The following is a 26,568-nucleotide window of genomic DNA, read 5'->3' as shown; positions in this document are numbered from 1 at the left end:
AAGTTAACTAAGAACCTTGTGGGTAGTGCGAGATGGGCGACTTTGTGTCAGATAGGGCTGGGTGACAAAACCACATTCTTGCTATCGAGATCAGCCGTTGGGGAAATATGTGTGTTTGGCTGGAAAAACATTTCACATCTTTTTTTTTATATAATGAAAATGTATATTATTCTGAAAATGAAAAAATAGTAAAGAAACATTTTATTAGTTAAATATAATATAAATAATTGCATGTCTTTTAGTGAAATATACAATCCCCTTTTAAATTCGTTTGTCATTGCGATCACTGAGTACGTATATATGACAAATTTGATGGCAGTTCTGATGGAAACAATCAGATTAAAGGAGACACAAAAAACACGTAGCTATTTTTTGCGTAGTATTTTCAGTTTCACAGTCATGTGTGTTTCAACAGTGATAGCAATCTACCATAAAGCCGGTGTGATGCATTACTGGATGGTATGATGCAATGTGTGATGGGTTTTAGGCTGTACTAGTTATATGACAGTTGCAAAGCTAATATCTGTGCTATTTTTTTTTTTTTATAGTTTCCTGCCAGTCCTTCATTTCAATGACTTGTCTGATGGCTGCTTACACACAGGTTCATGCCTTTAATACCGCTGTCCCTTAGTGAGATAAAGTGCACTTTCTGTCATTTAATTATCACTTTAATTAACTTTGATAATTCGATTATGTGCCTCTCTCTTGTTTTGTTTGGGATTAGCTGGCTGTAGTGTGAGTTTTCATTTCCATGACTCTGTAATGCTAATTGATTTTGATCTATGACCAGCTCTAATGCTCTGCCAGCAAGGTTAATTATGCATCTGAGTGCCTGAGTGTGGAATAAATGGAAACAAATGCAAATAAAGGCATTAATGTGTAGCATCCTATTATTTGAAGCATAACTAAAGGTCCCATGTTAGTATGAGGCCATGTATTAGTCAGTAATCCTGTGCTTTATGAGAGAGGGTAAACATGCAAAAACACATAGATGGCTGCATAAATGATTCAGAAAAAAATTAGGCAATCAGGCAAACTTCTAACAGACTCCCCTCTGGACGATCCTATTGGATCCAGTACTTGAAATAAGGAGAAAAAAAAATTGCTTGTCATCACTGCAGCAGCGAATTTACATTCAGTGACAGAACTGTAATTTACTTAGAAACTCTGCCCATGAAAGCAGCAGTAAATACAAATAGGGGAAAAGACTAAAATAGAACAGACTGTAAAAAAATTATCATGTAACAGAAAAAAAAAAAAATCAACAACAATGTATGTAAAAATTGAACCAAAACAGGAAAAAGACCACTGTGTAGATCAGTTCAAAATATGTTTTGGGTTTCCATTAATATGATATCGATATCATAATCTACTGTAGATCAATCATATTTCTCTCTTTACTTTAATTTATGGCATTTATCTATATGCCAACACCCAGACAGTTGGATATGGAAGATTAAACCTTCTCTTGCTTTTTCTCTACCAGGAAAAGAGTTTAGATACCTCCTTTAGGCATCCATTTGTATAGTAAATCATGTTTGAAGCAACTGGAATTCTTTGCCAAGCTTCATTATAGTAAATCGATGACAATGCAAATTATAAATTCATTAGTGAGCTCAGCAGGCAAGCGGAAGCTCCAGTGTGGTGCTCAGTTGTGTGTTTTGGTTGCCCAGAAACTTCAGGCTAAACAGTGGCCGATAGCGTAAAATAGTAGCATACGATGAGCTAGAAATGAACGAGTATATGATTTCGTGTGACAATCTCTATGAAGACCAAATTAGCTACGCTGTTTTTTTAGATACATTTTGACACGATTTTGTATGATTTTGTTACATGCGTACATTTTGCTGCAATGTAAAATAAAAATTGTTTTTTTGACATTTTTTTCAGTTTTTTTTTCATTTTTTTTTTTCATGAACGAGATACACTCACTCGAGGGAAAAAAAAAAGCAGAACGAATAAGTAGTCTGGAATAAGCAGATTTTATGTCGGTCCTTTTTATTTGTAGTTTCCTGACATATAAGTAGATTCAACAACTAGAGAAAGAAAACAAACCTTACCTCCTATTGATTTTTGCCAAACAAAAGTTTCAGCTTGTTTTTTTTAAATGTAAAAAGGAACATCAGGCCAGTCAAACTGGACATGTGAACTGAGAGACAACAGTAAATACGACCATGAATTGCCTAAAAAACACAGTGCATGGCGAAATAAATGAAAGACATTGCTGCTATAGGAGAACAAATATTTCTTCAGAGCTCTGGAGATCATGATTGTTTTTCCTGCAAGAGTAAGCGAAAATGCTAACATGGTGCTGTTTGTTATTGTGACTCGATAGCAGCACATGAAATGAAAGATAAGCTTGTTTTCATTACTAGCCACTTTTAAAGAATTACTGAATTATCATCAGCAGAAAACCAGTGAAAACGCACAATTCTTTGAGAATATGAACAAAACGTTTATAGCTTCATTCTTCTAGGGTTAAGTACGATGCAACCACAGCACACTTTTATTAATATCTAACATTTGTATTTTTGCTAGTCTATAAAAACATGCATGATCTAATGGGGCTTGAAATGATTAAAAATTCAGATGAGGTTAACTGCCTTGCCTGCAATCCTTTGGGGAAACCTAAAAACCATGGGGACTGAAATGCTTTCTGTGTTCCTCCTGCATCATAATAAGTGCACTTTTTAAATTCTGTATTTTATGAAGCATGTTCAAGGCCTAGAAACTTTCAAAAGCGACAGTATGCAGTGCAGAAGTAGAAATAATTGGATATTGTACTTAATTGTTCTCAATGCATTTCTTTGCCATTTCCATGAAACTTAAGGCGTAAATGCCATTTTCATTTCTGAAGCTTCCGGATTTCTGAAAGGCAGCAAATGCACCTCAATAAGATGCTGCTGCTTAATAGGATTGTACACATCTGGGTCTATATTTCCATCTGAAATATCTGATTATCTAAATATAAAATATGTAGCCAGCTGCAGTAAAATCAAGAATTTACTTTTTAAACACTGAGTGGTTTTTACTCTGGACTTGTTTGCCACAATTAGGGTTGCAAAATACAAAGAGCTTGTAAGGCTGGAAAGTTTCCATGGGAATTAAAGGGAATATCTGCGAATTAACCTGGAAGTAAAAGGAATAAACTGGGAATATACAATTTTGCAAGTCTGTTATTTTGCGGGATATTTTTGTTTAAAACAACCAGATTTAATGCAATTTTAGTTGAATTTCTACGCTGCACATTCATCAATCACATGCACACTTCATAAAATAAGGGATAATTTCTTTAATCCTACACATCGAAAAATGTCCATCTTGGCAAATATTCATACAAATATTAATACGGAGTATTATACAGTCGGTTTACTGGTCAGCGCTATGTGTTTTGTCTATCTGTCCTACACTGTCTTGTATTGTCTGGTGTCTTATGTCTTGCACTGTTTGCACTCTGTTGCACACGATGCCTTTTATGTAGCGAGGACAACTTACTTTAGTCCTTAGCTTTGTGTTCTGTTATGTAGCCCTGTGTTGTGTGATGTAGCTCTATGTTGTATGATGTAACTCTGTGTAGTGTGATGTAGCTCTGTGTTGTGTGATGTAGCTCTATGTTGTGTGATGTAGCTTTGTGTTGTGTGATGTAGCTCTATGTTGTGTGATGTAGCTCTATGTAGTGTGATGTAGCTCTATGTTGTGTGATGTAGCTCTATGTAGTGTGATGTAGCTCTATGTTGTGTGATGTAGCTCTATGTTGTGTGATGTAGCTTTGTGTTGTGTGATGTAGCTCGTGGTGTGTGATGTAGCTCTATGTTGTGTGATGTAGCTCTAAGTTGTGTGATGTAGCTTTGTGTTGTGTGATGTAGCTCTGTGTTGTGTGATGTAGCTCTATGTTGTGTGATGTAGCTCTGTGTAGTGTGATGTAGCTTTGTGTTGTGTGATGTAGCTCTATGTTGTGTGATGTAGCTCTGTGCAGTGTGATGTAGCTCTGTTTTGTGTGATGTAGCTCTATGATGTGTGATGTAGCTCTATGTAGTGTGATGTAGCTCTGTGTAGTGTGATGTAGCTCTATGTTGTGTGATGTAGCTCTATGTTGTGTGATGTAGCTCTGTGTTGTGTGATGTAGCTCTGTGTAGTGTGATGTAGCTCTGTGTAGTCTGATGTAGCTCTATGTTGTGTGATGTAGCTCTGTGTAGTGTGATGTAGCTCTGTGTTGTGTGATGTAGCTCTATGTTGTGTGATATAGCTCAGTGTTGTGTGATGTAGCTCTGTGTAGTGTGATGTAGCTCTGTGTTGTGTGATGTAGCTCTGTGTTGTAGCTCTATGTTGTGTGACGTAGCTCTATGTTGTGTGTTGTAGCTCTGTGTAGTGTGATGTAGCTCTGTGTTGTGTGATGTAGCTCTATGTTGTGTGATGTAGGTCTATGTTGTGTGATGTAGCTCTGTGTTGTGTAATGTAGCTTTGTGTTGTGTGATGTAGCTCTGTGTTGTGTAATGTAGCTTTGTGTTGTGTGATGTAGCTCTGTGTTGTGTAATGTAGCTTTGTGTTGTGTGATGTAGCTCTGTGTTGTGTAATGTAGCTTAGTGTTGTGTGATGTAGCTCTGTGTTGTGTGATGTAGCTTTGTGTTGTGTAATGTAGCTTTGTGTTGTGTGATGTAGCTTTGTGTTGTGTGATGTAGCTCTATGTTGTGTGATGTAGCTCTATGTAGTGTGATGTAGCTCTATGTTGTGTGATGTAGCTCTATGTTGTGTGATGTAGCTTTGTGTTGTGTGATGTAGCTCTGTGTTGTGTGATGTAGCTCTATGTTGTGTGATGTAGCTCTAAGTTGTGTGATGTAGCTTTGTGTTGTGTGATGTAGCTCTGTGTTGTGTGATGTAGCTCTATGTTGTGTGATGTAGCTCTGTGTAGTGTGATGTAGCTTTGTGTTGTGTGATGTAGCTCTATGTTGTGTGATGTAGCTCTGTGCAGTGTGATGTAGCTCTGTTTTGTGTGATGTAGCTCTATGTTGTGTGATGTAGCTCTATGTAGTGTGATGAAGCTCTATGTAGTGTGATGTAGCTCTGTGTAGTGTGATGTAGCTCTATGTTGTGTGATGTAGCTCTATGTTGTGTGATGTAGCTCTGTGTAGTGTGATGTAGCTCTGTGTAGTCTGATGTAGCTCTATGTTGTGTGATGTAGCTCTGTGTAGTGTGATGTAGCTCTGTGTTGTGTGATGTAGCTCTGTGTAGTGTGATGTAGCTCTGTGTTGTGTGATGTAGCTCTGTGTTGTGTGATGTAGCTCTATGTTGTGTGATATAGCTCAGTGTTGTGTGATGTAGCTCTGTGTAGTGTGATGTAGCTCTGTGTTGTGTGATGTAGCTCTGTGTTGTAGCTCTGTTGTGTGACGTAGCTCTATGTTGTGTGTTGTAGCTCTGTGTAGTGTGATGTAGCTCTGTGTTGTGTGATGTAGCTCCATGTTGTGTGATGTAGGTCTATGTTGTGTGATGTAGCTCTGTGTTGTGTAATGTAGCTTTGTGTTGTGTGATGTAGCTCTGTGTTGTGTAATGTAGCTTTGTGTTGTGTGATGTAGCTCTGTGTTGTGTAATGTAGCTTAGTGTTGTGTGATGTAGCTCTGTGTTGTGTGATGTAGCTCTATGTTGTGTGATGTAGCTCTAAGTTGTGTGATGTAGCTTTGTGTTGTGTGATGTAGCTCTGTGTTGTGTGATGTAGCTCTATGTTGTGTGATGTAGCTCTGTGTAGTGTGATGTAGCTTTGTGTTGTGTGATGTAGCTCTATGTTGTGTGATGTAGCTCTGTGCAGTGTGATGTAGCTCTGTTTTGTGTGATGTAGCTCTATGTTGTGTGATGTAGCTCTATGTAGTGTGATGAAGCTCTATGTAGTGTGATGTAGCTCTGTGTAGTGTGATGTAGCTCTATGTTGTGTGATGTAGCTCTATGTTGTGTGATGTAGCTCTGTGTAGTGTGATGTAGCTCTGTGTAGTCTGATGTAGCTCTATGTTGTGTGATGTAGCTCTGTGTAGTGTGATGTAGCTCTGTGTTGTGTGATGTAGCTCTATGTTGTGTGATATAGCTCAGTGTTGTGTGATGTAGCTCTGTGTAGTGTGATGTAGCTCTGTGTTGTGTGATGTAGCTCTGTGTTGTGTGATGTAGCTCTATGTTGTGTGATGTAGCTCTATGTAGTGTGATGAAGCTCTATGTAGTGTGATGTAGCTCTGTGTAGTGTGATGTAGCTCTGTGTAGTGTGATGTAGCTCTGTGTTGTGTGATGTAGCTCTGTGTTGTGTGATGTAGCTCTATGTTGTGTGATGTAGCTCTATGTAGTGTGATGAAGCTCTATGTAGTGTGATGTAGCTCTGTGTAGTGTGATGTAGCTCTGTGTAGTGTGATGTAGCTCTATGTTGTGTGATGTAGCTCTATGTTGTGTGATGTAGCTCTGTGTAGTGTGATGTAGCTCTGTGTAGTCTGATGTAGCTCTATGTTGTGTGATGTAGCTCTGTGTTGTGTGATGTAGCTCTATGTTGTGTGGTGTAGCTCTATGTTGTGTGATATAGCTCAGTGTTGTGTGATGTAGCTCTGTGTAGTGTGGTGTAGCTCTGTGTTGTGTGATGTAGCTCTGTGTTGTGTGATGTAGCTCTATGTTGTGTGATATAGCTCTGTGTTGTGTGATGTAGCTCTGTGTAGTGTGATGTAGCTCTGTGTTGTGTGATGTAGCTCTGTGTTGTAGCTCTGTTGTGTGACGTAGCTCTATGTTGTGTGTTGTAGCTCTGTTTAGTGTGATGTAGCTCTGTGTTGTGTGATGTAGCTCTATGTTGTGTGGTGTAGGTCTATGTTGTGTGATGTAGCTCTGTGTTGTGTAATGTAGCTTTGTGTTGTGTGATGTAGCTCTGTGTTGTGTAATGTAGCTTTGTGTTGTGTGATGTAGCTCTGTGTTGTGTAATGTAGCTTAGTGTTGTGTGATGTAGCTCTGTGTTGTGTGATGTAGCTCTGTGTTGTGTAATGTAGCTTTGTGTTGTGTGATGTAGCTCTGTGTAGTGTGATGTAGTTTTGTGATGTAGCTCTGTGTAGTGTGATGTAGTTGTGTGATGTAGCTCTGTGTAGTGTGATGTAGCTCTGTGTTATGTGATGTAACTCTGTGTAGTGTGATGTAGCTCTATGTTGTGTGATGTACCTGCAATTAGAACAGGTTTATGTATCAAGTGTTATATAGTTATATATTCTCAGAGTAATGAATGAACAAAAGTGTGAACATTTAGTAAATGTTCAGAACTTAAACAGCTCGTTCCGAAACTCTTGTTGCAATCAGGAGCTCATGGATTAAAGTTTGATTCCACATTAGTCTTTTTTAAGCAGAGGTCGATTTAATTGTTCTTTTGCTTTTTTTTAACCCACTCACGTGGGTTTCATCAATTGCCAGCTTCAGACTGTAGCAAAAGCACAATCTGTGTTTGTGTGTATTTATCTGCGATCCTGAGATCACATTTAATTCTTGTTAATTAAAACCAAAACAATTGCAAGGCCACAACTTGTAGGTTTCTGGTTCATTTATTATCAAATCGTGATGTAAACAGGCCTAAGATGTTTACTGCAAAAAATAAATAAATAATTAGACCATTGAGATTAGGAGTAAAAATGTTATCAGATTACCACAGATTATTATGGCGGCAGAGCATATTTAGAATAGAATAGAATAGAATAGAATAGAATAGAATAGAATAGAATCAGACAGCCAATACATATTTGCATGTTGCATAAATGAATGCTCATTGCGTAATATAATGTATATAATGTAAACTATAGCGCTGTAGAGGTGCTGCTGGTATACAGTTTTGTCAAAATCTGAGTTATAAGGTCTTTTTTTTTATAGTGTTCAGAAATATATATCCTTTAGAAAAAAACACGAAAAAGCATGATTTTTGGAATGCATTTGGGAAAAAAGTGCACCATGCTGTGCACCATGTCTACAAGGTGGCATCAAAAAGTTTGGAGACTCGCTCTTTTACCAAGAAAGTACTAGTGTTTATCTACACTATCACCTTCAAAATAGTCCCCCCGCACAGCCATACGCTCCTGCCACTTCTGGGATGTGTCCTGGAAGTCTTCTTTTCGAAGCACCTTCTGCTATTCGCTATATGGATCGGCGCAATGGTGTCAAAACGACGACCTTTGAGCCGGATCTTCATCTTTGTGAAGAGGGCGAAAATATAACAGAAAATATTATATATTTGGATACATTATTTGGATGAAATATTTCATCCAAACTTAGATTTCCATCAGATGTTATACACTGGGCTTAAATAGTATCAAACTGCTGCAGGAGGAGATCACAGGAATAGATGAAATATTGTCACTTGATATTAATTGACCGCAATCGCAGATTCTAGTGGCAGCACTTGATAGTAATTTAATCACAGCTGTTTTAAGCCTGTTTTTTACACATAGGAGTTACTACAGATGAACACAGAGTGATGCTTAATTCTGGTGAGAGTGTATCCTGTGCCATGTTTTTCCCTCCATGCCAAAACACTTCTCAAGGAAATAGACTTTGCTGAGTATCTCCTCCATGATACCAAGTTCATTCTGCGATCACCACAGACAGTGATGCAAGTGCTGGGTATTGCTTTTTTTGCCCGTTTTGAAAAGGATCTAAAGGATCATTTTACAGATCATATGTATGATGAGCTAGAGCACATTTTTTACTTGCTAGAGTATTCAATGTAACTATTCTGCTTAGTATTTTAGTTAAATAAATAATAAATGGAAAGGACAGAAAACCTAATATTTTGATTGCAAACTCATTGTAAGCCTTTTAGTTCAGCGTTGAGCTTCGGATTCTTTTTTCTGTGCACTTTTAATTTTATTTTTAGCAATGAAAGAATGATGTTGATGTGTGTAAACCCTACATGCATATGCTAAGCAGAGACAGAGCTTATTGTGACTTGTATAAAAATAAGCAACCTGGCAAGACATCATATCGTGAGATGTGTCCTGGCATGACTCACATGTGATAGGGCCAAGACAGTAGACAAGTTTTTTTTTCTAAATACTCCTGTAAGCCTTTAATACAGTGTGCTGTTTTACAGGAGGTGCAGGTGGGTGTATGTACGTGGATGTAGGCGTCATGTATCAGTCCTGATGCATTAGAGAAGGCTTTAGTTTGCACTATATATATATATATATATAGATAGATAGATAGATAGATAGATAGATAGATAGATAGATAGATAGATAGATAGATAGATAGATAGATATTATAGGTGACACTCTGACAGGTCCACATGGATATGAGGAAACAGTAGGCAGGCTCTTTATTTTTCTGGGTGATTTTCCTTCCAGTTTTATCTCACTAGTCACACCAAACCATGTGTTGTTCATCTCTCTCTCTCTCTCTCTCTCTCTCTCTCTCTCTCTCTCTCTCTCTCTCTCTCTCTCTCTCTCTCTCTCTCTCTCTCTCTCATGGCTGTCATCTTTCCCATTTTTATCCTGTTCACCTTTCACAGAACTTAATTCCACCATTCACAAAAACAGTGCTTGACACTTCCGATAGATAGATATATAGACGGACAGACAGACAGACAGACAGACAGACAGACAGACAGACAGACACACACACACACACACACACACACACACACAAACGTTAATAAATATATACAAATACACAACAATCTGCCATACTATTACAATAAATGATATGTCCAAATACTTATAGAGTGTACTTACTGTACCAATAGTGCTCCACAGACAGTTGTCTGCAGTGTCTGCAGTGGGCATGTGAGAATCAAAACTCGAATGACCAATGAAAGAAGAAGTACAAGGTGGTATCAAAAAACAGTTTACACACCGTTCCTGCCACTTCTGGAGCATATTAAGCACCTTCTGCTGCTGGATCTCTGCAATGGTGTTCACTTTTCAGGAACAGGGCGAAGTCCCTTCCCGTGGGCTCACCACCTGCAGGAGGGACCGTAAGGGATGGTGCTGTGAGGATTGGGCAGCGGTCGAAGGGCTGCTTAGACTGCTGCCCCCGCGACCCGAATTACGGATAAGCGGGAGAAAATGAATGAATGAATGAAAGGGCGAAGTCCGCAGGAGCCAAATCTCACGCCTTGGGTGGTTCCATGAAATCCCGGAGTAAGAACGGGAGCTTTGAGGATGGATTTGGACTGTAGTTAATGTCAACAGTCTGCTACACTGACTCAGGACTACAGTTTGCTTCTGATCACCATCACTGTACGCTGCAACATCGTATATCTGTAATAAATAGACGTTTGGTGCAACCCAGATGAGGATGGGTTCTCTCTTGAGTCTGGTTCATCTCAAGGTTTCTTCCTTATGCCCTTTCTGGGAGTTTTTCCTTGACACAGTCGCCACCGGTTCGCTCATTAGGGACAAAATTACACTTATAAAGAACATCTTCATTTTTTATCACCACATTATCTGTGTAAAGCTGCTTTAAAACAATGTTCATTATACAAATAAAAATAAATTGAATTGAATTAAAATCTGGGTGGGTGCGGAAGTGAGATTCTCTGAATTGGCGAACAATTTCACCATTTTCGGTGGTTGAGGTTTCGGTGGTTGAGACGAAAAAAGGTCTTTCCGGATCTTTTTTTCGTCTGCTAGTGATGTTCTTCCGCTGACTGTAATGACTCGTTGCACAAACGTCTCTGGGGCAGAATTTCACGTTCGCTATTTGTTCTAGCTTGCTGTCTGTGACGAGACGCGGTAACTCGCGTGGTCAGAATAGCACCAGTTAGTACCGTTAGTACCGTCTCGAAAACCTTTTGATACCACCTCGTAAGTAGAAGTCTTGTCATACTACTGTCTTTTGTCTTGGAGGCTGTATGTTTTACAGAATGAATAAGAAAGCGCACAGGTGAACACTATTCAACCTCCAACTATAAAACACTGAACACGTCGGTGTGTAATTACATATTAACTTCTGAGAGAGATAGTTTTAGTATTACAGTTGTGAAAGTTCAAATAAAAGCAACACTTGTATGATTCCTGTTTTTCTTGCAACACAGTTTGTTGTGTGTAAATGAATGGGGGGGAGAGAGAGAGAGAGAGAAAGACAGAGGGAGAGAGAGATAAATCAGAAGACAGTCAAAGGACCTGGAGCCTTTCTCTGGGTGTGATAACGACCCGGAGAAAAGGTCACCTATCCAATCTCACCGTGTGACCTCTGCACTATCGACCTTTTACACAAAATGATGCTGCGCATAAAAAGAGCCCATGAAGGTGCTCGGATATTAATCAATTTTTTTGTGTGCTCTTTTGTCTTTCCTCTTTATATACTGTAGCTCCAGACTAAATGGTATGATACGTGGTGTTGGGAATCTGCTAAATTTAGGCTGAAACGACAGTGAGATTCATAACCTGACTTTCTGTTTCAATCATCAAATTTGAAAACACTTGTTACTTGTTATAATTGTAATGTGTAAAATCCACTCCAAAATGTTTAAGATAGAATTTTTCAGGGTTTCCTCAGGGTTCTTAAAATCCTAATTTTTCTTAAATGCACTGTTCTTTGTCCTAAATAATTAATTAGTTTAAATTTTTTAATGTCCTTAGATAGATAGATAGATAGATAGATAGATAGATAGATAGATAGATAGATAGATAGATAGATAGATAGATAGATAGATACGCTACCTCTAAGGCTCATTGAAATGCTCCCCCATCACTTTTTTTTCCCTCCCTGTTGTAGTTCTTTCTTTCTTTCGCTAGTCCAAATAGATTTAATTGTATTACGACTACAAATGAGACCAACATGCAACAGCCAATCAGCTTTCTGATATCGGTGCGACTCTCTCTTGATCGTACCACAGACGTAAAACTGATTTAGTTTTTTAGTTAAGGGCAAAGAAATGGCAAAGAAAATTAATTTTGGGCTTGGTCAAAGCAAGTTGCTAACAACGTATTAGTGTCTGTTTTCGATGTCATGCCTTACATTTCATTCTGTCTATATTCTCTCTGCATGCATTCTTTCCCTCGTCTCCCACCTCTTCTTTCTTTTCTTCTCTCTCCCATTGCTTTCCAAACTCTGCTGCGTGTGAGGCGTGATAACGCATTCATAGGTTCTCTGATGAGATCAATTATATATTCGCAATCACAACAGCACCGATTTATTACCCCTCCAGCTTTCCGTTCTCACCGTTTTTTTGTTTAGTTTTTGTGCCTTGTAAAAACAAAACATGAATAAAAAAGAAAGCTTTTCAAACAATACCCACATTAATCTTCTAGCTTTTTTACCATGGGTTTCATTTCTCTCTTGGTCATGTGCACATTAACTCAGGTCATGATCAAGAGAGAGCAGATTGTAAGTGTGTGCAGACACGTGTAAATTCATTAGAATACTTACCACATCGATCGACTATCAGTCTCCACTCCTTTTTTTTGGAGTCTCTCCACCATCAGCGTTCAAATGCAAACTAGCTCACTTGACAGCTACATGCCTCTCGCTGAATAGATTGCTCCTAGTTTCTGTGTTTTCTGTTGAATGTTAATAGAAGCCTTAGAGCCAAGAGGCAAACCCTAAAGTCCTGAATTTTTACATTTTCTTCCGCATTCCCTCCATGTTTCTTTTTTAAAACCCCTTTCCATACGGTAAAACCCCAGTTGGTTTTCCTTTGTATACGCTGCCACTGGGGCAGAAAACAGGCTATCAGATTTTCATAGCTACACACATGATGCTAATCCATTTTCTTAGACCGCGTTATTACTACAAAACCCCCTGGCACACGCCATACCGCCATACCATGCAGTCTTGTGTTGTTTTTTTATGAATTATTATTTATTTATTATGCACGTGTTAAGTCCCTATCGGATGGTTACTTGTCAAGGGCGACACTTATACCCAGCTAAGTGTTAATTTTTTTTAAATACCACCGTATCGTTATGTAATATATTTTCTGTTTCTTCTTTTATTTTCTTATATTGCTTTGTATTTTATACTTAAATACCCTTTTACTTAATTCACAATTTCTGAGCGGCCGATCGGGTTTACATTTCACTACAAGTTGCATTCCGAATATAATTTGTGACAAATAAAAATCCAAAATCCATGTTTTGTTCTGTTTTAGTCAATTATTTCTCAAACATTTTAAACAGGTCTTAATTTTCCAATGTCCATGTGATGCTGCTAATTGAAATGCTCATGCAGCACTTTAAAATCGTTTTTGTTTGTTTGTTAGTTTCCGTGTTGGTGTTCTTTCTTTCGCTAGTCCAAATATAATTACGACTACAAATGAGACCAACATGCAACAGCTTTCTTTTATTGGTGCGAATCTCTCATGGATTGTAACCTTTGACTTAAAACGGATTTTATTTTTCAGCTATGGGGAAGTTTAGCGATACTTGAAAAAAGTATGTTGCGATATAAATTTTAAGTTTAATTTAAAATGGTTTTAGAAGGTCTAAATGAAAAAGGTCTCGGTGAAACCTAGAGAAACCCTGCATAAGCAATTTTTTTCTGCTTGATTTGCATTTCAGGCGCACGCTTTTCGTGAGCTCATCTCGCACATGTTTAACACGTTAACAGCTCGCCTCGATCGAACATTAGCACGTGTGTAATTGCGCAAATGCTAGCGTAATGTGTGCTCCAGGGCATATGTGCAAGTGCGATCAGCCCGAGGACTTGCCCAGTACAAGGCAGACGATGTGATGAGTGTAATTCAGAAATACCGGAGTTATTTGCTTTGGCACATGTTAAAAGTTGATTGAATTTGAATACGTTTTCTATCACCTCTATTCACTGATCACCATTTCAGGAAATTTGCTTGTCCTTTCTCACTTCCAGTGTGCTATTCACTCATCAACAGTGACTGATAAGACAAAATCATTGTATTTTTGCCGCTGGGACAAGCTAATTATTTTAGTGTGCGTTATGGCTGTACTAGGAAGCTCATTAGCTCAATTAATGATGCTCAGTACCAGTAACGTACAACACGTACAACATGTAGCCATGCTACGATTAGGATTGCATGTGGATTTTTCCTGATTCTAAAAATCATGTACATGGTATAATATATGTACTGTATATATTTATTTACACCCATAAATCATAGCACGATATCCATGCACACAGCGAGAGATGAAAAGTGTGTGCTGACCAACAGGTGGATGAAAGTAAAAGGGGGAACGAGAGAGTGGGCGCAGAGAGGAGAGGAGAGGGGATGGGTGAGGTTCTGCCGTCTGTTGCTTAGCAACCAACGTCGTTCCGTCTGGAGGATGTCACAATTTCCCAGTGCAAAAGAGATTACATTGTGTCAAAGGGGATTGAGATGCGCACACACACACACACACACACACACACACACACACACACACACACACACACACACACACACACACCGAAACACACACACACGCACGCACTAGAATGCGCTTCATAAATTATCAAGAGCCATTTATTGGTTGTAGTGAACATAGAAAAGCAACTGAAATACACAATCTCTATTGCTTTTCCCATTCACACACACACACACACACACACACCCACACACACACACACACACACACACACACACATACACGTAATTAGTTTTGAATTGTGTGTGCAGCTGGTTCTCCATTGTCACCAAAGAGCTTTCATGTAAACAAATGTGTGTGTGTGTGTGTGTGTGTGTGTGTGTGTGTGTGTGTGTGTTGGGGGTGGGAGGGGGCATCTGCATGCCGATTATTTGGTGTTGATAGCAGAGTTTGCACCACCGTGGCCTCACTCACATTTTCCCACTTTCCCCTCTGTCTCCATCTTGCCATCAATTTCATAATCATGTTTTATTTCTCACCTCCAACACAAACTCATCTAACTCCAGCTGAGTCACTTCAGGAAAAAAATAAAGTGGGGACTCAGTACGTGATAAAAAAAAGGGTAGTGGGAGAGAAAAGGTGAAAAAAGGATGTGGGATGGGATTTCTCTTTAAGTTCTCTTTTCCTTCATAATGAGATTCTATTAAAAACATTTATATTATTTTTAAACTGCTCCATGTTGAGTTGTAACATTCAGATTTTTAAGGAAGTGCTCAGGTTTGTAAAAGGTTTTTATTTGTTTTATGTCGACTTGCAGAAACAGTCATATTTTACACATTTCTTTTTAATGACATCAAGGCCAAAGGGTTTGTATGCCCCAAAAAGGAAATTCTGCAGCGTTTTTCACAAGTCAAAAATAAAAACATTTTTATATCCTGATGCACTTTTTACATGGAATTTTTACCTCAAATGGAAAGCAATGCAAATGGACAGCGGCAAAGTTTTTATTTTATTATTTTTTTAATTAGAAGAAGAAAGATTTTTAATTAACTCTAAATGTAACAATAAATGAAAAGATCGGGTTTTTAGTTTTACTTTGTAGAAAAGTGTAAGATATTGCATAAACTATTGCCATATTGTAGGTGGGGTGTTCAAAATGTCTCGAATGTGTAGAGAACCTGGGATTGTCACCGGATTTAAGGTCCTAAAGCTTGACATTGTGAAATAATGATGAACTGTTTTGTCTTTTTACAGCTGATCTCCAGCGATGCAGACGGAGCCATACAAAGAGCCGGACGGTTCAGGGTGGAGAACGGTTCCTTAGATGAGGTGAGGAATGTACTAAAAAAACAAACAAATGTACAGCATATTGTACCAGTAAAACCATCTTCAAAATCAGTTATTCTTCTTTTCTTATCTTTATTACAATTATCTCTATTCTGCTTAACAAGGAGTTATTAGATTTTGTGGTTTGGGAGAGGTTGCAGGATTTACTTCTTCTAATTGTGACAGCTAGACGACTGGGTCAGAGTATCTCCAAAACTGCAGCTCCTGTGGTCAGTATCCATCAAAAGTGCTCCAAGGAAGGAACAGTGGTCAACCGGCGACAGAGTCGTGGGCACCTGAGGCTCATTGATGCATGTGGGGAGTGAAGGCTGGTCCGTGTAGTCCGATCCAACAGACGAGCTCCTGTAGCTATATATATATATATATATATATATATATATATATATACACACACACACAAACAGGAAGTGTGTCTTAATCCCGCTTGCTTTTAGCGTTCATTTGTTTTAAATAATATTCGTTAACAATGGTGGAATATCCTCCATGATGCTACAGTGCAATAGAAATAAAGATACACAAAATTTTTTTTTCCGAGGTAAGGCAGTCATACAACATCTGACAACATAGGAAGTGTGGCCTAAATCCACTGTATATTTGGCACAGTGGCTCGAGGTTCACGGGTACTGTATGTACATTGATGCGGCATAATAACAACCACATGCCAATACTGGCTTATGAAGCAGACACTGCAGCATGCTTGCAGATACAGCGAAACAATTGCTGGTTCATTGAGCCCAAGCTGTACGGAGGCGCTGATCAGAATTCAGACGATGCATCGATGGACCAACAAGCTCACTAATCCAAGTCAAGTGATTCGTTGTTTAAAACCTACTAATCAGACACGAAGCTCTGTTTTTCCTTCTTCTCTTTTTTTTTTTTTTCACTAATATCTCATATGAAAAAAACTAGACTGACAAAATGTCAAAGCTAGCACATCTAAACATGCTTCTAGACTGGAGACCAAGTCTAAATGTGTGCATTATGGCTTATTAACCCTTTAACACCTATTTGCATTTTCAGAAAAATTAGATAGGCTTGATTACAGAGTGAAGCTTGTAGAGGGGTGGGAGGGTAAAGAATGTTCATCAGTATGCAGCACTGGCAGTTCTACATAATTATATGGATAGTGGATAAAAAAAACAAACCTAACACTCCATGTAAAATAGTACTGAACTTTCTAACAAAAAAAAAAACAGCACTGATTTATGAAAATGTTCTAAATAAAATAAATCTGAATATATTAATAAATAAATATAATTGTATAATAAATGAACAAAAAAATTTATAAATATAATATAACGCTCTCTGTGCAGCACGAAGACTCGCGTGTAAAAACAAACAGCACGTGGCATCGGTGATTCGCCTCTAGAGGCGTTTCTCGTAATGACAGCAGATCTTCTCAGCCACCCCAGCAACAGACACAAGCCGGAAAAACTATCGGTTTGGATTTTTACCAATAGCCGATAGTTTCAGGATCACCTATTTAAAAACTGACAGACTTTTTTTTTAAAAAGACAGACTTTTTCATCCGTTTTATTATTGTTATTCTCTTGGTAAAAAAAATACATTTATGACTTAAACTGGTTCAGATGTATTGGGACACAGTAGGATCTAGATAGCAGCAAACTTGACGCTTGTGTATTGTTATGATTTGTCTTCCTACCATTATTCCTATTCCAAACAATCCCCTGTGAGTTTAAAAGATCTTTGGAGTTTACATACAATATTATGTACTGGTTAACACACAGTAACACAGTTTCTGGGCAATTACATAGGGTTTACCAGAAGGGTAAAACCAGGTTTACCACCCCAAACCAGGTGGAGAAATGTGTTATTTTCTGATGAACGAGCTGGAATGTTATGTGCATAGTTCTAAAACATATGTTTGGCACAAAATAAAGACAGCGTATTACTCAAAGAACACCCTAACCACAGTGAAGCAAACAAAACCAGTCTATTTTAGCACAATACCTCCAGATCATCATATTTCCCTTTCCAGCACAAGTGATTTAAAGCAGTAAGCTGTGATTTCAGTAGAAGACAATCAAAGCTTTTAGAATTGTTAAGTGAGACATTGTATTAAAATCCCTTTAAACACTTGTGAAGTGAGCTATAATGGTGAGCAGGAAATTCCTTTTGCCAGATTAATGCTATGGGTCTAGAACATTTCTGCTTTTTGAACTAATGTCACTATAATAGTCAGTATAGTGGAATACCCTGTTAGTAGGGTTGCAAAAATCCAGGAATTTTCAAAACTGGAAACTTTCCAGGAATTACTGAGATTAAACTGGGAAGTTACAAAATTGCAGGTTAGCCTATATCAGGGAACTTAAAGGTTGTTGAAAAAAATATTCCGCAGGATAATCTTGGTTGAAACAACCAGATTGAATGCGATTTTAGCTAAATTTCCACCCTGTACATTCATCAATCACACTGTGCATTCCTCCATAACAGATACTTTCTTGAATCCTGCTCAAAAAAGAATGTCAAAAACGTGCATTTTGTTAAGTATTCACACAAATTGCATAAATATCACATAAATGTATTTTCGAAACGTCTGTAAACTGTGCGTGATGTATTGTGCAACAAAATTATATCAATAAGATCAACAATTAAATCAAAGTAAAAAAAAAAGGCATTTTTTAAAAAGCGGTTTCCTTTTGCGTGCATGTCAACCTATCAACCAAATTGTTCATATTTATTTTTGTATATGATTTTATAATATAAAATTTCCTTACATTTTTAATTCCTTGCCACAAATTCCCATAAATTCCTTGTAAGTTTCCAACTTGGAATATTTCCAAAATTCCCCAGATGAAGTTCTCATAGAAAGCTTCTGTAAATGTAACGGAAATTTTTACACACCTTTGCAACCGTACACATTACAGGAGAAAATATCTAACATGAAATATCTCGGTGAAGTGACAAGTGGCGAAGTGCTGGTTTAGTGGTTGGGGCTTTGGGTTATGCATTAGAAGGTCATCACCTTATTTTGAAACCAAAAATGGCAAGCTGTCATGGTTGCATGTTTGAGCAAGATTTTTAACCTTTAACTGCTCAGTTTTATCCTTTCTCAGTTCAAAGTCACTTTTTATGAAAGCATCAGGCACATACCCCCCTGAAAAAAATGCAGACGGGACCACAGCTAATATTTATAGCTATTGTGTGTATGACAAAGTGAACTTTTTCAATTATTATAACATGTTAGTGCATGTGTGAGTGTGTGTGTGTGTGTGTGTGTGTGTGTGTGTGTGTGTGTGTGTGTGTGTGTGTGTGTGTGTGTGTGTGTGTGTGTTTGTGTGTGTGTGTGTGTGTGTGTGTGTGTGTGTATTTTGCTTGTCCAGAAAGCTGTTTTCAATACGCCTATATTTCATTTACTTGTGCTCAATGGCAGTCTTTTACCTCGCAGCCCAATTGCCCTGGTGCCATATTGCTGTAACAAACAACCCACACTAGCAATCATAGAGGCAGTGGTTGAAATCCTTCACAAAAACACAAGTGTGAGGAAATTGGCACAGTTGAAAACAAGCTGTCTTTAATCCCTTAGCTTCTTTGATGATTTATTTATTTTTTTAGATCCAGTAGGTAGTGTGGCAAATCTTAAATGCTATTGGGTGGTCATGGAAAACAGTTCAACCCTTCAACATGCTCACTCTCTGGTGTCGTTGTTCAAAACATCACATCAATGCAGAAATATGGAATTAAACCATTTTCACGTGAGATTTATCCTATCCGAGAACATCACGGAGGGTTTTCCTGTTATCTGAGCAACTTTGGATTACAAAAAAGTCAGTGATGCTGCCACGAATAACATTATGAACACCTGCCTAATATTGTGTTGGTCTCCTTTTTGCTGCTAAAACAGTTCTGTCCCTTCGAGCATTAACTTCTTCAGAGCCACAGGAGCTCACCTGTTGGATTGGACAACACAGCCTTCTTTCCTCATGTGCATCAGTGAGCCCCAATAAGCCCATGACCATGTCGCCGGTTCACTACTGTTCCGTCCTTGACTACTTTTAGATACTGAACTCTGCAGACTGGAAACATCCCACAAGAGCTGCAGTTTTGGAGATGCTCTGACCCAGACGTCTAGTCGTCACAATTTTGCTCTTGTCAAAATCACTCAAGTCCTTACACTTGCCCACTTTTCCTGCTTTTAACACATTAACTTTGAGGACAAAATTGATCACTTGCATAATATTTCCCATCCACTAACAGGTGCCATGGTGAAGAGATAATCAGTGTTATTCACTTCACCAGTCATAATGTTATAATGTCATAATGTTATGCCTGATCATTGTATGTTGGAGCTTGTGCCTGTTATTGTTAAATGAAATAATTAGGAATTCATATCAAGCTCAGCAAAATTAGTGTAGCGAAGTGGTTTTGGAGACTTGCTTTAGAAATCACAAAAGCCTAAAAAAGGAAAGACGACTAATTTGACTGTTTCAGGTTTAAAGAGAGTAGGGTATGGCATAGTAATATTATCAGCTGTGCAGTGAAACTGTGGCATTCGTGAAAACAAAACTGGGTGAAGGATTCTCAGGCGATCGCAAATCGGTTGCCTTGTGATTACACAAATGACATTTTCAAGTGTTTGAGCTCCATCCAAAAAGATTTAATAACTTTAATAATTATTATGACCATTCACATTATTTATAAATTGGAAGATTTGACAGGTACAGACATTTTTTTCTCATTCGTTTTTAATAACCCATACTAGTGTACTCCAAAATGTATTTTACCAGTTTTGGTGGTATATGGGTGCTTTTTTTTTTTTTTTTATTTATTTATTTATTTTTTATACTTGTCACGAAGTATACAGCACAGTGAAATTCTTTCTTTGTGTATCCCAGCGATGAGGAAGCAGGAAGCAGAAATGATACAGCACCTCTGGAGCACAGAGGGTCAAGAGCCTTGCTGAAGGCCCCAAGAGTGGGAGCTTGGCGATAGATACAGGGGCTTGAACATCTGACCCTCTAAAACAAACCAGAGCCTTAATTACACAGCTACCACTTCCCAAATAATATAAAGTAATATAATTAGAGTTATATAAGTAAAGTATAATTAGAGTAGAGTAGACACTCGATCATGGCAGAGGAATACCATTCAGAAATTATTTAATCATTATATCACCCAAGCACGGTGACTATCAACAGATAATACAACCAATAAAATTACTCGCCTCTTCTCTTGTGACTATTGTTTATTAATAGGGTACTTTTGTCATGTTGTTGTATTACCTCTATTTTTTATTATTTCTCCTTCTCTGCCTGAACTAGACATATACAGCTAATATTCCTCCTCGAGACAAGTCACCATTCACACAAATTGATTGGGTCATACAAATTCACGTGTGGGCTACAGGGGGGGATGGGAATGAGTCAGTTCTTCGTCCAAGAAAAAACGAATTTGTTTCCTGCCGCTAGTTTTATTACTGTGATTGTTTATTCGGTTCTCAGCCTTTTAGTAATCAATATTCTTCCTAACCTGTCCGGTTTTCACTTGATAAATGTGAACTAAATACTTTCTAATGAAAGTAAGATTCAAGCACACTTATTACTGACCTCAGACTGGGTCTTTTGTTTGTTTTAAAAAAAGGGAAAACAATTAAAATTCACACAACAAATAATACTGTTATTGTTTTATTTTTCTTTGGTAGAATATAGACTACACACCAGGAACTTGGAGGAGAACCGATGTCCATCTGGAGAACCCAGAGTACCACACCAGATGGTTCTTCAAGTACTTCCTTGGAAAAGGTGGGAGTTAAGCTTCCAGCAGTGATAGAGTATTCCCTTTTCCCTCCATCATTCTTCAGGTCGTTTTGTTGTTATTTACCCAAAACCGATCAATAATGCGGATCATAGCTGACCTTACTAATAGGATTTGGCAATAATGAAAGCCACATTAGCATACAGGTTACTTTTTAAAATAAATATATTCCACTATGATGCGAAAATGTACACAAGATACCTGAATGATATAGGAATTCTTAATTCTTTTTACCCTAATTATGCAATAAACCCAGATACTAACACTTTAGAGATTCACAGAGACACAATTTCAGACACACACTCACTTGAGACAAAAATAAAACGACTTGCTCTGTGTAATAACATTGTCAATACAAAGTGTGCGGACCAATATCCTAGCATCAATATTTTCTTATTCTCTTTCTTAAACACACACAACACACACACACACACACACACACACACACACACACACACACACACACACACACACACACACACACACACACACACACACTTACTTAACTCCACAATGCACACACATCTCCACTGCATGCCCAGAAAGCAGATGCCTACATTATGTCTTCTTAATTCGTTTAAAGCAGTGCACTTACTTTTTTTACTGAATGGGAGGGAGGGATCCAGAGGGAGAGAGATGGAGCGAGATGAAGAGAGAGAACGAAAATGTGACACAGGCAGGGTGGGGACAGTGAAACAGAACAGATCCTCATCCTGTAATTGCATTTCAGGCTTTATTCATTTATCTTCTGTCTCCTAACCACCCCTGCGCATTTGCGCAGACCAGCTTTAACGAATGTTCGAGCTTTTCCAAAGTCATTTGAAATCGCGTGTATACTATAAGTGCGTATGCGTGTTTTTATAGGTATGCACGCTCTTTTTCATCTCTAAGGTCACTCATTCTACATTTTGCCTCCAGTCCATCAGAACTATGTTGGTGTGGACGCAGAGAAGAACCCATTCTACTTATCTGTGGTCTTGTCAGACCAGAACAACCAGAGGGTTCCTCAGTACCGAGCCATCCTTTGGCGCAAAACGGTAAGAGAGAACGTGGCTCTAATGATCAGTGAATCATATTATCTACCTGTTTCCAGTCATCCTGCTTAGCCACTCAGAAAAGAGTGCAGGAGAGCTAATTAGTTGATATCATTATAGAGGCTGATTTATTTTGTGTGTGAGGGGGGGTTACTACTGTATACACACATTCCCTCATCCACCAAATAAATCAATAATTACACAAATCTATTCCACCAGTGATTATTAGGAAAGGTCAGATTAATGAAGTACATGCACTGCTGCATACCAGATAACATTGTTTTTCTGCTGTGTCAATTTTTTCATTTATCTCTGCAGAAATTTCAGTATTATTAAATCCGAATATCAGCCTAATTACTGTCTGTCTGTGTGCCGCAATTTGTTGTTTTGCAGGGCACTCTTAAGATTAGCCTTCCTTACAGCCCTACGAAAACTCTATCAGTCAAATCCATATTAAGGTAAGCGGTACTCCATATTAATCCACGCTAAGGTTACCTGTGTGCCATGTCACACTGTCTCTAACACACCTGTTTTACACACACTATATAGATGTTCCACTAGCAGGGTTAATACGTATTTTTGTATGAAAAAAAAGTATGAAAAAGCATAAAATTTGATTTGAGTTTGATTTCCAGGTCTGGATCAGTAAAAAGAGTCAGTGGAAAAAAGAGTATTGAAAAATGCTTGTGTTTCCACACTATTGCCCAAATCATTTTTCTAAAATATAAAATTTGTAAAAAAAAACAAAAAAAACAAAGGCGAATCTGGGTAAATTTGAAAAAAGGAGTTTTGGACAAAAAACGCTAGGCGTTCACATTTTTGTTTTCAAGCGTTTCCCAAAAGTTGCTCATCCAAACCGAAACATATGAAAACGCTTACGTCCCTGTACCGAGCACGAGCAAAACGTAAGACGCCCCGACCCACAGCGTTTCCGCCTGCCGTTTATTTGCTTTTTGAAACGTCGACTAAAAACATGTAATTGTTTTTAAAAGCCTCCAATTTCACAGTCCACATTCGACATGAAGAAAAGGTGTTTTTGTTAATGGACTTAAGTTCTGTTTTGTAGTTTCTGGGTAAATAGTGTGGTACTAATTTGTATGAGCTTCAGTAGCTACAAACTTCCGCCAATTATTTGGTACTATACTAGCATACAGTACATCAGAGATTGTGACTCTGTCATACATCATTAATTCAGATGTTATAGGCTTAAAGAACTTCAGGGAAATCGGCATATTCGAGTTTGGGAAAGTATGGACATTTTGACATGAACATTTTGTAGGACCTCTGCACTAGATTTTGCTTGTAGAGATTTGTGTTTATTCAGACGCAAGGGTGTTAGTACAGTCAGGTTCTGATGTAGGTGAGGTGAGGAGGCCTGGGGTGCAATCAGCATTCACATTCATCCCAAAGGCTTTCAGTAGGGTTGAGTTCAGAGCTCTACAGCAGGAGATCTTCCTTTCCAAACCTAATAAACTATATCTCACAGAGCTGGCTTTGTGCACAGGGGCATTGTCATGCTGGGACAGGTTTGGGTCTCCTAGTTCAACAGAAGAAAAATCCTAAACAGTTGTATGCCTTTCACTTTGTAGGAGTGTTTCAAGAGGTTTGGGGAAGAACCACATATGACTGGAAAAGTCGGTTTCACAATACTTGTGTCCATGCAGTGTACAAAGCTTTCCATGAAGTACAGTAGACTTGGAATGGCTATTGAAAGTACAGCAATCCCCCGTTTATCGCTGTGGTTACCTTCCAAAACCACCTGCGATAAACGAAAAACTGTTTTTTTTTTTTTTTTCCCCACACACTTTAAACACACACAAAACATTTGCAAGTATATAGTGAGATGAATTTTGTGCAAATTTGTAGAAATACAGTGCATCATATAACGAGTACATGTACTGTACATTATTAACATTTGACTTTATTTTATAATGAATAATTCTATTTGTATTATTAAATTTCATTATTTAAACATAAAACTTTATAAAAAAAAAAAAAAAAATATGTTTTTTTAGTCTATCGCACTATCGAGACCGGTGGTGCGAGATTCGAACCGCGCTAAAGCGGGGGTTACTGTATTGGGGGATTTCACATGGTCCTGGTATTGTATAGAACTACATCAACACAAAATTAGAAAACAGAAGGAAATTGGAAAGCTTTTGTTAAGCTGTTAGATTCTCCAAATGAATCGAAATAGTAAAATTGCAAATCACAGTCTTAAAATAAACAGTGCTAAATACAAGCTTGAGCAGGGTCAAGTGCATCTCGTGATCCCATTACTCAGAATGCTTGCGGAGATGCCCTGGGACACACGTGCTCTTATTTGTAGTTTGAACAACAATGTTTCCCGATGTGTCCGCGACAAAAGTCAACTCAGTTGCCAGGTTTGTGATTTTCAGGCATTTTACATAAACTACTTATTAATTTCGTATGCCTGTTTCTTGTTAGCTTTCAGAAAATAATCTCTCCTCACTACTTTATGAGGAAAGTCTTCAAGCTACTGTTTCTTATAAAAAAAATAATACAATAACATGGATAGATTTTAGCACCTGTGTGAAGTATTGAAGACAATTTTTTCCCCCCACATTTGGACACATGTTCATCTTCTCATTTTTTATTCACTTACTTCCTTCTCGTTTCACTTCTGCGGGTGCTGCACGCAAAACGAAACATGATTCGCCGAGCAACAGCTGCACACAATGGAGCACAGCCTGATGACAGTCCGAATACAGCTTTTATCAACTCGTCAGAGCACCCAGAGATTTAACAAGGATATGACATCTAATGGCTAAATATAGGCACTTTGTTTGAGTTTTTGTTATTGTTTAGTATGTTTGTTTGTGAAGTGACAGCAGCATGTTTAGTAGCCGCAGGGAAGACGTTGTTTTAGAGTCTGGTATTTGGATTCTGGCACAGCATGGATTCTCTAGTACAATCTGCCAGACCGTAGGAGGGAGTGAAGTCCATGTTAGGGGTTGAGAGGGGACGATGCTTAATGCTGGTGACCTTGGGAAAAACGTGAAGCGCTGCGCAGACACTAAACCAAGCTCAGGAGACCCTAGAGCTGTGAGATTGATATGACATGAGCAGTATTACAGCTTATGGTCTGCTCAAAGCTCCATTTTTTTTATAGATGGTGTTTCTGTGTTTGTTCTTTGGAAAAGTAGGTTACCCCTGTTATGCAATCTTATGAGTGATATGAAGCCTGTTTATATAACGACGCTCATCATTTCACAGTGCTAACATGTTTTTGACTTTTCCCTCTGTCTCTGCAGTGCTATGAACATGGAGCGCTTTGAGAAGGGTCCTAGAGAGATCCTCAATCCAGAGATCCAAAAGGTGCGAGCCACACCGGTCAAAACCATTTCATTCTGTCTGACTACATTTTTATGTTGCACTGCACTGATATTTCCATATAATTCATTTCAGTTACTGTTTTTAATTTTCACAGGATCTTCTGGTACTGGAAGAGCAAGAGGTGAATTTGGATTTTAGTATATATTTACGAGGTGGTATCAAAACTTTTCGAGAGTAGCCCTGTTTACAAGAAAGTACTTCATTTATCCACGTTTACACACTATCAACTCTAAAATAGTCTCCTCGCATAGCAATGCAGCGCTCCCAAATTTTCCTGCCACTTCTGGAATGTGTCCTGAAAGTCTTCTTTTCGAATCACCTTCTGCTATTCGCGCTGGATCTCCAGCGACCTTTGAGCCGCATCTTCATCTTTAGGACAGAGGGTGAAGTCCGCAGGTACAAAACCTGACGAGTAGGGTGTGTGCGGAATTGAGATCGTGTTGTTTCCGGGCGAGGAGAGTTTGTTGACAGGATGCACACGTGGTCAGAATGGCAGCAGTTGCACAGCTTCAGATGTACACAGGATGATGTCTTTTGGCACACTGATTAATGAAGGTCGGTGCTCCCTGTGACTGTGTGTGCAGCCTTGTGCTGCCATCTGTTGGCGTGTTACAAAACTAGTCTCGAACGTTTTTGATACCTCCTTGTATATACTTCAGAAACAGAATAATGAAAATGATGACACTGACTATATATTAACTTGTATCATGTTTGTATGTTCTTGTAGGGCAGCGTAAACTTTAAATTTGGAGTCCTCTATGCCAAAGATGGCCAGTTGACAGATGATGAAATGTTTAGTAATGGTA

The 26,568-nt window shown here is 38.4% G+C and overlaps 1 protein-coding gene across 8 annotated transcripts in view; it reads left to right on the top strand.

The window, feature by feature from the left end:
• The window catches only part of garnl3 (GTPase activating Rap/RanGAP domain like 3), an 88,831-nt gene that overhangs the window by 36,645 nt on the left and 25,618 nt on the right, over nucleotides 1–26,568 (top strand). For all 8 annotated transcript variants that reach the window (XM_083531774.1, XM_083531773.1, XM_083531778.1 and 5 more), the window contains exons 3-9: nucleotides 15,504–15,578; nucleotides 21,259–21,358; nucleotides 22,290–22,408; nucleotides 22,799–22,863; nucleotides 25,681–25,744; nucleotides 25,857–25,883; nucleotides 26,490–26,565. In XM_083531774.1, the coding sequence (XP_083387900.1) occupies nucleotides 15,504–15,578; nucleotides 21,259–21,358; nucleotides 22,290–22,408; nucleotides 22,799–22,863; nucleotides 25,681–25,744; nucleotides 25,857–25,883; nucleotides 26,490–26,565 (526 nt within the window). The remainder of the gene's footprint in view (nucleotides 1–15,503; nucleotides 15,579–21,258; nucleotides 21,359–22,289; nucleotides 22,409–22,798; nucleotides 22,864–25,680; nucleotides 25,745–25,856; nucleotides 25,884–26,489; nucleotides 26,566–26,568) is intronic.

The sequence above is a fragment of the Silurus aristotelis genome, assembly GCF_946808225.1.
Source record: "Silurus aristotelis genome assembly, chromosome: 26".
Lineage (NCBI taxonomy): Eukaryota > Metazoa > Chordata > Actinopteri > Siluriformes > Siluridae > Silurus > Silurus aristotelis.
Note: the sequence above shows the minus strand (reverse complement) of the source record. Positions and strands in the feature narration are given on the sequence as shown.